General features: G+C 50.2%; 1 protein-coding gene across 1 annotated transcript; it reads left to right on the top strand.

The window, feature by feature from the left end:
* Positions 1-33: 33 nt before the first annotated feature.
* Positions 34-11,236, top strand: Tysnd1 (trypsin domain containing 1). Its single transcript, XM_027388281.2, has 4 exons — positions 34-3,871; positions 5,364-5,494; positions 6,769-6,954; positions 10,122-11,236. The coding sequence occupies exons 1-4, from the start codon at positions 2,694-2,696 to the stop codon at positions 10,337-10,339; spliced, it is 1,713 nt and encodes a 570-aa protein (XP_027244082.1). The 5' UTR covers positions 34-2,693; the 3' UTR covers positions 10,340-11,236.
* The last annotated feature ends 2,179 nt before the right edge of the window (positions 11,237-13,415 follow it).

Below are 13,415 nucleotides of genomic sequence, written 5' to 3'. Positions count from 1 at the left end.
TTTTTGCATTGATTTGTTTAGAGCAAACATGCAGTTTGGGAGGAAAAACAAACTTCTTTCCTTACACATAGGAACATTGAGAGTGAATGTGATACTTGAATTGCTACCAGGATAAAAAAGCAAAATAAAAAGGTTGGGCACTACTAGTAGCAAATGTCGTAGTGCTGTTTGAGCATCTTGGATCATGCTGGGGGCCTGAGGTGGTTGACCATCTCTGCAACAGAATGCCAGTGACTTGTGCTGGAACAGACTAACAGCCCTCATTCCACACACCGGAGTGAACCATTACAGAGCCACACTTGGCAAAACAGACGTCTGTGGTTCTGCCTTTACAGTTGCTTATAGAAAGCACCAGAGGACAGAGAACCAAATAGAACAGGTTTTTTTGTTTGTGTTTTGTTTTTGGAGACACAGTTTCTCTTGAGTAACAGTCCTGGCTGTCCTAGAACTCACTCTGTAGACCAGACTGTCCTCAAACTCACAGAGATCTCTCTGCCTCCAGAGTGCTGGGAGTGAAGACCTGTACCACCACTGCCCGGCCACAACACGTTCTTTAAGGCAAAGAAAGGATCATGCTGGATGTGCCCAGGGGTCACCATTACAGTGGAAATAGACCGTGGTTCTGTGGGCAAAGGGTCTGTATACAGGGGCTAGAGGAACCAGTAAGTCTAGATCTGAGGTCCTTAACGCTGCCTGCTGCCTGCTGCCTGCTTACTTTGACTTCTGTGCTGTGGTCTGCCCTAAACACAAAAGCTTGATAAGGAAGAGGGTGTTGGAGGCTTGAGGTGCATCAAGGTGGAATTGTTGGATTCTAGAGAGAAAGTCTTAATTGACAGGAAGTTGAGGAAAGTAAGAGATCTTGTGTCACCTGTGTCCAGGGCTGTCTACCTGAGAAAGCTGTTTTATTCCAGCTCTACCCCGCTCATCCGGCTTCCCATATCATATAGGTTGTGTCACCAGGAGCATTGGAAGCAGTAGGTATGCCCACTGGGGGAGCAACATGGCAGTGCCAATTTTATTCAGAGAAGTTATACAACAAAACAGCAAATGGATTTTTTTTTTCATTAATGCTCACAGGTATGCTAGAAGTTTCACTAGACGTTAACACATATTTTAGTCATCCAAGAATCCCTCTGAAACAAACTGTGGAACTCACTCCTCTGGGAGCTCATGAAGTCTCCAAACACCTGTTCTCACTTGTCCTCAGACATGATTTGGGAAGTGGTGTGTAGGGGACAGTGTAAGCCATGCCTGCTAGAAGCTGGCTACAGGTGTGCCTGACCATGCCTGTCAGGGAGTGGTCAAGGTGAGGTCAGGATGACGCCTGACAGGGTTTTAAAGGGGCTGCAAGGCACATGGGAGCCCCTTCTCTCTGGCCTCCCTGCCTTGCTGCCCCTGGCACGCTCTGGCTTGCGTTTGGCTGGTGTTTATCTAAATAAAGATATCTTAACCTTACAGGCTACGAATCATCTCGTATCAGTGGTGAGCTTTTTTATTGTAGTTACGTGTATGTGTGTTTGCCTGCCTGGGTCTGTGTACAGCATTAATGCGGGAGACAGCAGGTGCCAGAATTGGTCGTTGAATACTGTGGAACTGTAATTAGAAGCAATTGTAAGCTGCCATGTGGGTATGGTACTGGGAACCAAACTAGGGTTCATGGTTAAGAACAGTAATGAATAGCTCTTAACTGCTGAGCCTTCTTGAAAGTCTTGATTTTTACACTTGTAAATATGGGGGAGGCCAATTTTGTGATACGAACTATATATGAAATTCAAATTTATGAGGCTGTTCCATGTTGTGTTGAGTATTTGGAGGTGGATACTGTGGAGCCCTCAAAACCTGAACTATTTCATTCTGGACTTTTCAAAGAAAGTATTTACGTAAATCCTGGTCTAACGTAAATCCTGAGTGGTGTTAGAAATGTCATGTGAAATGCTTATGCTCGTTAGAATAATGTATAAGGTTAAAGAATTTAACGTGTGTGTGTGTGTGTGTGTGTGTGTGTGTGTGTGTGTGTGTACAGCTTTAATCCCAGAATTGTAAAAAGCTGAGGCAGAAGGATCGCCAAAGTTCGATGCTAATGTGGACTAACTAGTGGGACCCCCCTTCTCAGAAACAAACTTAAGATTGTCCCACATGGCCTCCTCACTGATATCTGGTGAGGGGAGGCAGCCCGGGGCTCTTGGGGGTGCTCTAAAAGCTAGATTGGTGGTGTGAGAATTTTGATAGCTGTCCTAGGAGCAATTTTGTGACTCGTGTGCCTCCTGGTGGATTGTTATAGGATTTACTTTAAAATTCAAAGTAGATAATCCATCAAGGGTTCCCATGGCATATGTCCCAGCTTCAGGGACAGCTTACACCTGTGCAAGAGGCTGTGGGGACCAGTTATATGCCGTCCAAGTACGAGATTTGACTGGGCAGTGATGCCCTCCGTGAGTCTTCCTGTGATGCTACACGTCTGTTGTCCAGGAGGTTCCTCTTGAGAACCCCTTTCCCAAGGGCCCCAGGTTGGATAAAACAGAGGGCGGGGAAGGAGGATAAGCGTCAGTAGCCAATGGGTACTCGGCGCCATGCCCAGCCAATAGGGGCAGTCGCTTGGGGCTTAGCCAATCGGGCTCTACGAGGAGACCTGAGTCAGCGCGTGCGCCGGTCGCCCTTTGGTGACAGCCATTGTGCGACAACTTGGGGAAGCCATGGGACGGCAGTGGGGGCCCTCCATGAAGGTGGCAGAGCAGGCGGGCTGCGTGGTGAGCGCCTCGCGGGCCGGGCAGCCCGACGCAGGCTCGTGGAGTTGCAGCGGGGTGATCCTGAGCCGCAGCCCAGGCCTTGTGCTGTGCCACGGGGGCATCTTCACCCCCTTCCTGCGGACGGGCAGCACGGCGCTGACCCAAACGGGTGCCACCTTCCTGCCCGGTGACAGTTGCAGCGATGACCTGCGCCTCCACGTGCAGTGGAGATCCACGGCTGCCAGCCCCGCCGGTCGCGCGGAGCAGGAGCTCCCGGGGCTGTGTACGCCTCAGTGTGCAAGTTTGGGTCTCGAACCCAGCGCCGCCAGCCGGGCCCGTGCACGGTCTCTGCAGCCCCCGCGGCCCGCGCAGCTGCTGTTGCTGCTCAGCTGCCCGGCCTTCCGCTCCCACTTCGCACGGCTCTTTGGAGCCGAAGCGGCCGAACAGTGGCACTTCGTGAGCTCGGCGCCCGACGATGCCGTATCGGAGGAGGAGGAGGAGGACCAGCTGCGCGCTCTCGGCTGGTTCGCATTGCTGCGGGTGCGGCCAGGCGCGGCGGCGGCAGCAGCGGAGGAGAGGCGGGGGCCGGCCGTGGCCGTGGCGCCGCTGGGAACCGTGGCCAAGGGTGCGCCGCTGCTGGCTTGTGGCTCTCCGTTCGGCGCCTTCTGCCCGGACATCTTCCTCAACACGCTGAGCCGTGGCGTGCTCAGCAACGCCGCTGGGCCGTTACTGCTCACCGATGCTCGATGCTTGCCGGGCACGGAAGGTGGAGGCGTGTTCGCGGCGCGGCCTGCGGGCACTCTGGTGGCGCTGGTGGCCGCCCCGCTCTGCTGGAAGGCCCGCGAGTGGGTGGGCCTCACGTTGCTTTGCGCCGCAGCCCCGCTGCTCCAGGTTGCCCGCTCCGCGCTCGCATGCCTGCATCCGGACTCCGCCTCTCTGTCGGCTCTGCTGCCACCCGAGGTGGGCGCCCCGCGGGGCCTGCCCCTTCGAGACCTCGGACCCCCGTGGGCAGCTGCGGCCGTGCTGGTGGAGTGTGGTACTGTGTGGGGCTCCGGAGTGGCCGTGGCGCCTCGCCTGGTGGTGACCTGTCGGCACGTTGCTCCCCGGGAAGCAACCAGGGTCCTGGTGCACTCGGCCACCCCCAAGTAAGGCCCCGGGCTGCCTCCCCTCACCAGGTATCAGTGAGGAGGCCATGTGGGACAATCTTAAGTCCTGTAGAGACGGACTTAAGATTTTTGACAAGCTGAACCCCAGTGAGGGGATCTGGGACTCCTAGTGGGCCCCAATGGAACTTGAGCAAACTGCTAGGCACAAGCAGCTCTTAGCATGGGGACCCAGGGGACTACATAGGCAGGTGGGACTACATGGCTTTGAGCCACTGAACTAGCCTGAAACCCTTTGGGCAGCTCCTCTGCCTCTTAGCTTTGCAGTTAGGCCCCATTAAAGCCTTTTGACCAGAGAACACGTACCCTAAGGACTTCAACCCTTTAAGGGTTGAGATGGCCTTACCCAGGGCTCCCTTAATGCCTCATTAGGGCTGCCCTGGCACCTGAAGATGAGGGTTTCCTAATTAAAATATCAGGCTTGGGCCATGCAGATGGCTGTGTTCTGAACGTCTGAGTGACCCCAGAGTGCAGCTAGACAGGGACTTTATACAGTCACCTTACTCCCTCTGTAGAGAGAAACACCTTTACCCTCCTTTTCTTGCTCTGGCAGTGAGCCAGTGGCCTTGGCATCCAGGCATTGTGTGCTATAGTTCTGTTTCCTCTGTAGCCCCAGGTGCATAACTGAGGACAAAGTAGCACCTTGGCTTCAAGCCTGACCCTTGACTAACAGTCCAGACCTTTCTGAACTCCTGCATGCTGAGCAGCTTTGCCAGAGTCCCCACAGGCAGCAAACCCAACAGCTGTGATTTCCTAGTGAAAATGCGGATTGCCTGTTGTGTACCCTGCCCGATTCCTCTTTAGCTCTCCTCTTGACTGCTGATCTTAAGGAACTCACTAGGTTTTCTGGAATCAGCAGGGTCGGCAGAAATAAGGTACCTCTGTGTCTGGTCTTCCCAGTGAATTCCAGGACAGCTACAGCTATGTAGAGACCTTGTCTCAAAAAAAAAAAAGGGGGGGGGCCACCCCTGCCCCTGATTCCTGACCATCAGTTGGCTCCTTATTTGCTCTGTGACCTTTTGGAAGGTTGCTCATCCTCTCTGAGCCTCAGTTGCACCATCTAAAGAGGATAATACCAGTGCCTCATTTGTAGGCTTAACAAGACTAGGTGAGGATATCCAGAAGCATCAACAAGGCCTGGTCACACACAGCACTCATGGCATAAGCAGTGTATAGAAGTACACTACAGTTTGTAAAGCATATCTGGTTAAGGTTTCAGGGCTGCCATCTACATCAATATGTTATGACTTCAATCCATAACTTTTTTTTTTTTTTCTTCTAAAGATAGAATCCCATTATGTAGTCCTGGCTGGCCTGGAACTCAATGGAAATCCGCCTGCCTCCCAAATGCTAAGATTAAAGGTGTGTGCCACTAAAACCAGCCCATCCCATGACTTCTATTGTCTCTCATATTGCTCTCTCCCCAGTGCTGTAATCAGAAGGCTAGCTTGTCACTTGTTTCCTGTGTCCCCAGGAATGTGGCAATCTGGGGTCGAGTGGTGTTCGCCACTCAGGAGACCTCTCCATATGACATAGCAGTGGTGAGCCTGGAAGAGGACCTGAATGGTGTTCCCATGCCTGTCCCCGCTGAGCACTTCCATGAAGGTAAAGGATGAAGGGTGTCCAATGTGATGGGGGACCAGGCTGGACCCCAGGTGGGGGTCAGTGTTGACGCTAACCATGCTAGACCTGATAGCCAGTTCCTTTTCCCATTCCTGCTGAGCAAAGGAGTTGGCAACTTCGGTGGAGTTTTTGGGTTCTTACTCTAGAACATCATCTATTGATGTCCTTATGTGTTAAGACACCCCAGGTGCTGAGCCACGTGGATACCCTGTTGAGGGCCTGCAGCAGTGTGACAGTGGGGTGCTGGGTCGTGGGAGCTCCAGTGGCATGATTTGGGTGAAAATCTGATCCTACTACATAAGTATAGATGTATGTCTTCTTTTATTTTGTGTATTTTGAGACAGGACCTTAGGTAACGCAGCTGGCAGCAAACACCCCGTATGGCTAAGGATGACTATAAACTTCTGGACCGCCTGCCCCTTTCTCCTCAGGGCCAGGATTACAAGTGTTTGCTATCACCGGGTGGTGGTGGCTTTTAATTCCTGCACTCGGGAGGCAGAGATAGGTGGATGTCTGTGAGTTCGAGGCCAGCCTGGTCTACTGAGGGAGTTCCAAGACAGCCTCCAAAGCTACAGAGAAACCCTGTCTCAAAAAAACAGAAAAACAAAACACAAACAAAAAAGTGTGTGCTGTTATACCCTGCTTATGGGGTCCTGTGGAATCCACACCAGGCTTTGTGCGTGTTGGGCAAGGACACTACTAACTGAGTTACACCTCTAGCCCCAAATACTCCATTTCATGTGGTGACAAAGAGGCCCTCTGGGTTAGCAGCTCTCCTCTGCCACTGGTGTCCTTAGATACTTATTTAACTGCCCCCTGTCTCAGTTTGCACCTTTGTAAGATGGGGCGGCTGCTGCTCCTGGCATGGTGAGAACTGGGTGAGATGTCCCTGTTCCTTCACAGCACTTGGAGAAGAAGGTGGGGCTACCTTATGGCCACCATCACCATGTCTTCACCGAGAGAAAGATGGATGTTAATTACCCATATGAGCTAGGTGACAACAGCCTCAAAAGTGACTGCCCCGTTGAGTAAGGGAGTTAGGACTGGAGACATGCCTGGTGCTCCAGAATAGTGGTCGGACACATGCAACTGGGAACACAGAGACTTCTGCATCTCCCTGCAGGGTTCCTGGGGAAGGTGCCAAGTGTATAAGAGGGGATGAGCAGGAATTCCAAGGGGAGAGGACCTTTGGAGAGAGTGGGAAGGGAGTGCCAGGAATGGATGTACCCATTCTTCTCTCCTTCTCTTTCTGGCAGGCGAGCCTGTCAGTGTGGTGGGCTTTGGTGTTTTTGGTCAGGCCTGCGGACCCTCGGTGACCTCAGGCATCCTATCAGCTGTGGTACATGTGGATGACACCCCGGTGATGTTACAGACCACGTGTGCCGTGCATGGTGGCTCCAGCGGAGGACCCCTCTTCTCCACACGTTCAGGGGACCTCTTGGGTAACTAGTTCCTTTCACTCCCAATCTCCTTGTTGCCAGAGCCTCGATCCTGCCAGTGATACCCCACTTCCATCTTGGGAGGCCCTTCTGGGATAATGGTGGACCGTGTCCCTCGAGTTAGTTAGATAAAGTTTTCAGCTAATCTGCCTCTGAGCTGAGAGTCGGGAGAGCTAGTTAGGCCTGTGACCCTCTCCTGGTTCTGGCCACTGCTGTGACCTTAGGTAAGTAACTAAATCCCATTTAGTCTGTGAAATTTAGGAGTTGGTTTAGTTTGGGAGTCACAAACCTCAAAAGTCTATAGAGCTGGGCTGGTGAAGTAGTGAATGAGAGCATGGGTGGAGGGCAAGGCAGGGGACAGTGGGCAGACACTGCTTAATTCAACAGACTGTGACTTCAAAGCTGAGTGATGACCCAGGATGTCTCAAGAAGAGGGAACCTTTTTTTACTGTGTATGTGGTTGTCCAGTCCTTGTTTTGCTTTGAGACAAGAGTCTCATGTTGCCTGGGCTGGCCTCGAGCACAATATATAGCCAAGGGTGACCTTGAACTCCTAATTCTCTTGCTTCTACCTCCTAACTACTGGGACTACAGGCGTACACCCCCGCTTTTTAAGATTTGGTGATGAATTCAGGATTTTTAAAGACAGATTTGGTTGAGCAATTGATCTATGGCACCAAACAAACCTGTGAAGGAACAAAACCACCAAACTGCAGTCTGTTTTGCTAGCACAGCAAACAGCCCCCAGATGACGCCTCCCAGGTTGTGTGTGCAGCACTGCTTGGCTTGTGCTGGCCGCTGTTGTTTCTACCTTCTCTTATTCTGACTCTTGTCTCGTACAGTGATGAGCCTTACTCTTGGCAGTCGGTGTGTGGGCACTTATTTTAGGCTCTAGTGTACAATTAGAATTGTAAATCTACCTCCTTGTGAGCCACAACTCTAGCAAGTGTCTCAGCACTTGTGGACAGGTTCTTTTTCTTTCTCCAAGAGCTGTCTAACTCTTAGCTCAAGCTGGCCTTAACTCCCTGTGTAGCCAAGGTAGGTCTTGAACTCAGAGCAGCCCCCCTGACTTAGCCTTTTGAATGCTGGGGTTACAGGCATGAGCCATTACAGCCAGCCCTTTTTTGTTTTGTTTTAAATATAAGCCATGTGGTGGTGGCGCACACCTTTAATCCTAGTGCTTGGCAGGCAGAGGCAGGAGGATCTCTGAGTTTGAAGCCAGTCTTATCTACAGAGCAAGTTCTATACAATCAGGATTACACAGAGAAATCCTGTTTCAAAATAACAAGAAAAAAATATTTTATGTGTATGAATGCCTTACTGCATGTGTGTACATGCATCATGTGGAGGCCAGAAGAGAGCATAAGATCCTCTGGATCTAGAGTTAATGACGAGTCTGGTTGATGCTGAGTGCACACCTAAATCACAGCACTGAAGGCAGGAGGGTTAGAAACAAACACCCAGTGAAGGCTAGATGTGGTGGTGTATGGCTTTAATCTCAGAACTCAGGAGGCAGAGGTAGGAGGATGTCAGTGAGGTCAAGGCCAGGTTGGTCGTAACATTTATCTTTTTTGATGACAGAAGGTATTAGTGTAGAGGAGGGCAGGTGCATGGTATAGATATTTAGATATCAATACACAGGAGTACCAGTATTTGGTTGAGCCTTCTGTAAATTTAAAGTGATTTCTTTTAAATATTTAAAATTTTTAAATTTTTAAAAATTTTTTAAAAATATTTTTTGATTTCTCCATTTACTTTATTATCTATGAATATGGATTTTTTCCCTACATATATGTATGTGTACCATGAACATGCCTGGTGCCCATAAAGGTCAGAAGAGGCTTTCAGATCTCTTGGGACTAGAATTACAGATAGGGGGCTGGAGAGATGGCTCAGTGGCTAAGAGCACTAGCTGCTCTCCCAAAAGTCCTGAGTTCAATTCCCAGCAACCACATGGTAGCTCATAACCAACTATAATGAATTCTGGTATGCAGGCATACAAGCAGGCAGAACACTATACATAAATAAAAAAAAATCTTTATCAAAAAACAAAAAAAACTATAGATGTTGTGAACTGCAATTATGGGTGCTGGGACTCAAACCTGGGTCCTCTACAAGAGTAACAAATGTTTTATCCACCAAACTGTCTCTTTAACCCTAAAAATGCTCTTTAAAAAAAAGATCCCAGGCAGGGTTCTTGCTCAGAGTTTCTGTTGCTGTGATAAACACCATGATCAAAAGCTACATGGGGAGAGGAGGACTTATCTTGCTGACACTTACACGTCACAGCCCCATCACTGGAGGAAATCAGCACAGGAACTCAAACATGGAAGGACCCTGGAGGCAGGAGCTGATGCAGCAGAGGCCAGGGGGAAGTGCTGCTTACTGTCTTGCCCTTCATGGCTTGCTCAGTCTCTCTCTCTCTCTCTCTCTCTCTCTCTCTCTCTCTCTCTCCCCTCCCTCTCCCTCTTCCTCCCTCTCTCCCTCCCTCCTCTCTCTGTTTCTCTGTGTAGCTTTGGGGAACTTGTTCTGTAGACCAGGCTGGCCTTGAACTCACAGATCCACCTGCCCCTGCCTCCCGAGTACTGGGATTAAAGGCGTGATCCATCACTGCCCAGTGTCAGCCTGATCTTTTAGAGCATCCCGTATCACTGGCCTGGGGATGCCCCACCCACAGTGAGCTGGGCCTTTCTGCATCAGTCAAGAATATTCACTCCAGGAATGTGATAGGGGCATTTTCTCAATTGAGATTTCACTTTTCCAAAATTTCTCTAGTTGTGTCTAGTTGACATAAAGGTAGTCAGCAAAGCAGGCCAGGCAATGTGAGTGTGGCTCTCTCTCCCTCTCTCTCTCTCTCTCTCTTTGGCCTTTGGTGCGTTTGGTAGTTGTTTTGGGGGTCTCTGCACACTCAGTCCTGCCCTTTGGGGCAGGAGAGAAAGATGAGCAAAGAAGTGAGCTAGGCTGTTTTATATGGATGGTATGAAAAAGAGAGCATGGCTGGGGGTAGGTGAGGTATAAGGAGCAGAAGCCATGGCAGGAAGCTCAGCACATGTCACTGGGGGGCGGGGGCAAACTCAGAAGGTCCCCAAGGTTTCTTCAAGGAGAAGGTCCTCCCTGTGCCGTGGATACCCCATCCACTGCCTCATATCCTCATCGTTCTCCCCCCAACAGGCATCATTGCCAGCAACACTCGGGACAACAACACGGGTGCCACTTACCCACACCTGAACTTCAGCATTCCCATAACGGTGCTCCAACCAGCCTTGAAGCAGTATAGTCAGACTGGTGACCTGTGTGGCCTCCAAGAGCTGGACCTTGCCACTGAACCAGTCAAAGTGGTGTGGCGGCTGCAGCGGCCCCTGCCTGAAGCCCCACGAAGCAAGCTCTGAGACTGTCCCTCTTTTGGGACAAGGTGGACCACTTTATGACTGAGAAGTGCATTGATGTGGCAACTTTGACATGTCAGTCACATGCCAGGGCACAGCCCATCTCTTCACCCATGGACTGTCCAGGAACGAATGCAGCTCTGTGGGTCTCTGATCTGGGGTGCTTGAGCCTGTCTCATCTGTTTCCCAGATCTAGGCTCAGCATTGTCATTGTTCCTCCTAGGGATTCTCGTCCATTGGGCAGATCTACTGGAAGGGCAGCTGAGCCTCACCCCCCATCCCCCAGTTCAGAATCTTTCTCCCTGACTTCCCATGGCCACCTGAAGTAGCTATAACTAGGGCTCTTGCCTGATACTCTACTCAGAAGGTAGAGGACCCTGCTTGGAAGTCCAGAGTCCCTCTGGCCGTTAACAGGCCTGTTTTCCCATTGCCACATTGATATACGGGCAAATAACCCAAAGCCACCTGCCTTCATTATGACATAGTGCCTTAATTTACTAGACCAGAGCCTGAGACTTGGGGTCTTGTGGGTGGTAGGTGTTGTGGGAGCTGGGGAATAAACAGTCTGAATGGCCTCATTTTGTATACTGGCTGCTTTTCCTTAAAAGCACAGTGGGGATCAGGTCAGCACCTGGCAAGGAAACACGCTCCTTTGCTTTACTTTGCTTCCCAGCAGATTTCATCTCCCTGTGCCTTGTCTGCCAGCCACCCGGGACATGGAAAGGGTCTTGGGAAGTACTGGTCTGGCTTGGTGTGGCAGTGGATGTGTGCAGAATGCCCTCCGTGTGCAGAGGTCCAGAATAGGCCCTAGGGGGTCAAAAGTGAATGAGGAGGGCTGAGGGTATGGCCTGGGGTTGGATCACTTGCCCTGGTATGTTGAACTTGTAACACACATGTAAACACACACACACTAACAAAAATGAATAAAAAGTGACTGGGGGCTGCAAATGTGGCTCAGTTGGTAGAATACTTGCCTAAAGTGCATGAATCCATGGGTTTGATCCTCAGTACCAAGATGGAGGCCCATGCCTGCAGTCCCAACACTAGATAGATGCAGGTAGGAGGATCAGAATTTGGGAGGCAGAGGCAGGAGATCCCTGTGAGTTTAAGGTCAGCCTAGTTTACACGGCAAGGTCCAGACCAGTTAGGACTACAGTGAGACCCTGTCTGTGTTGACACTCTCTCTCTCTCTCTCTCTCTCTCTCTCTCTCTCTCTCTCTGGAATGGGATATTTCTGCATCCTGACTACCAATCCTTCCTGCTGCTTGAGCTACCCAGAAGTTCAAAGAGGTCCTTTGTCAAGTGGTGAACCCTGATTTCCAATTTCAAAGGCTCTGGACACTGCTGGGTAGGCAGTGAGGTGTGACATGGAAGAGCCTGGGGACAGACACTGGAGGGACTACAGAGGCCCTGTCCTGGATCAAGTATTCTTGGCAACAAGCTGTTGGGCCACCACCAGAAAACCTTTGAGAGGTTGGCAAGATGGCTCAGGCAGTAAAGGCTCTTGCCCCTAAAACCTGGCGACCTGAGTCCAACCCCTAGGAGCCATGCAAAGATGGAAGGAGAGAACAAATGCTGTAGAATTGACCTCTGACCCCTACACGTGTGCCTATGCATCATGCACACATACACACAACAGCAATAAAAGTTTTAAATTGTAAAAGAGTTTCTTGGCTTTCATGCTTTGAGACTGTCCTTAGAGGTGGGAAAAGCTGGCTGACATGCTGTGTTAATTTTTTGATCACTATGACAGAATGCCTAGCATAAACAAAGTGAGAAGGGATCTATTTGGGCTCAGTTTTAGGTATATCCATCTAACACAGAGCGGAGGGCAAGGTGGAATAGAAGAGTCCATGTCATTGCATGCAAGCAGCAGAGAAAGGAGCCAGGAATCCACAACTGGTCAGAAGTCGAAGAAAAACCATCCTTGGGGTTCCTGGCCCCAACTGGTACATGGACAATACAACCTGCATACCTAAGGCTCAGGGAACATGGAGGACGAAGGGAGGGGATTATTGTAAGAGCCAGAGGACCAAGATGTTTGCTGTGTGATAGTGTCTTGTAGACATGAAATCTCAACAATGAAGTTGCTTAAACAAGGTCTGTATAACAACCACACAAACAACATGGCAATGTGGATGGGTTGGAGGGAGGATTTCACAAGGCCCCATCTCTAAAGAGCTATAGGTTCTTACTTTAGAGACTGTAGAGAGAGAGCTAATCAATGGCTGGAGACAGAGTATGAATCAGGCTTCTCTAGGGAAAAGCCCCCTGCTAATGTTACACATTCCCTGGTGGTTACATGTTCATAAGAGCAGGTTGGTTACATGTTCATAAGACCAACATTAAATGGACTTAGGTTTGGCTTCTAGCTTTCTGTGCTTGCAACAGGAGTAATTACAGAAGAGATCATGAGTTTGAGAGGGAGTTGAGAGACCTAGGGGGAGTTGGAGGGAGGGATGGAATTGATGTTAATATAGTATTTATGTGTGTGAAATTCTCATAAAAATAAGTGTTCAAAGGGAAAAAACCAGTAACCCCCCCCCCAAATAAATATGTTTTGAGACAGGGTCTCACGCTGTAGCCCAGTGTATGGTCAACTTGTGATCCTCCTGTCTCAGCTTCCCCAGTGGCTGCGAGTACAGGCATGTACTAGTACCGAAAGTACAGGCATGAGCTAGAACACCCAGCTCAGACATGTAAGTGACGTCACAGTTGTCTGCTGCTCCTAGGGCAGGGGACAACATCTGCATGGAGACAGATAGCCTATCTTTTTACTTTTCCCTAGAGACTGTAGCCTAGAATGCTCTGGCTTTCATAGCTTTGTCAGGCTCCCTTCACTTTATATGCACGCTCGCTCTCCTCCTGTGCCCAGTGCTGACTTTAGAATGGGACAGAGGTCTAACACCTTTTCCCACCTTCAAGTTTTCCTCACCACAGCAGGTGACAAGGGATGTTTTTGGTAGTGGTGGCGGTGGTGGTTTAATGGTTTCATTTTTAGATGGGATCTCAGGAAGCCCAAACTGGCTTCAAACTTGCTGTAGTAACCAAGGATGACCCTGAATTTCTAATCCTCCTG

Source organism: Cricetulus griseus (genome assembly GCF_003668045.3).
Source record: "Cricetulus griseus strain 17A/GY chromosome 1 unlocalized genomic scaffold, alternate assembly CriGri-PICRH-1.0 chr1_0, whole genome shotgun sequence".
NCBI classification, from domain to species: Eukaryota; Metazoa; Chordata; class Mammalia; order Rodentia; family Cricetidae; genus Cricetulus; species Cricetulus griseus.
The sequence above is the reverse complement of the archived record's forward strand: the minus strand, read 5'-3'. Positions and strand labels throughout refer to the sequence as shown.

Bases quoted from the DNA above. Each gene is read 5' to 3' on its own strand.
- Tysnd1 (XM_027388281.2), top strand. From the start codon at position 2,694: ATGGGACGGCAGTGGGGGCCCTCCATGAAGGTGGCAGAGCAGGCGGGC. The intron at 3,872-5,363 runs GTAAGGCCCCGG...CTGTGTCCCCAG, and splicing joins GTGCACTCGGCCACCCCCAA to GAATGTGGCAATCTGGGGTC. The intron at 6,955-10,121 runs GTAACTAGTTCC...TCCCCCCAACAG, and splicing joins ACGTTCAGGGGACCTCTTGG to GCATCATTGCCAGCAACACT.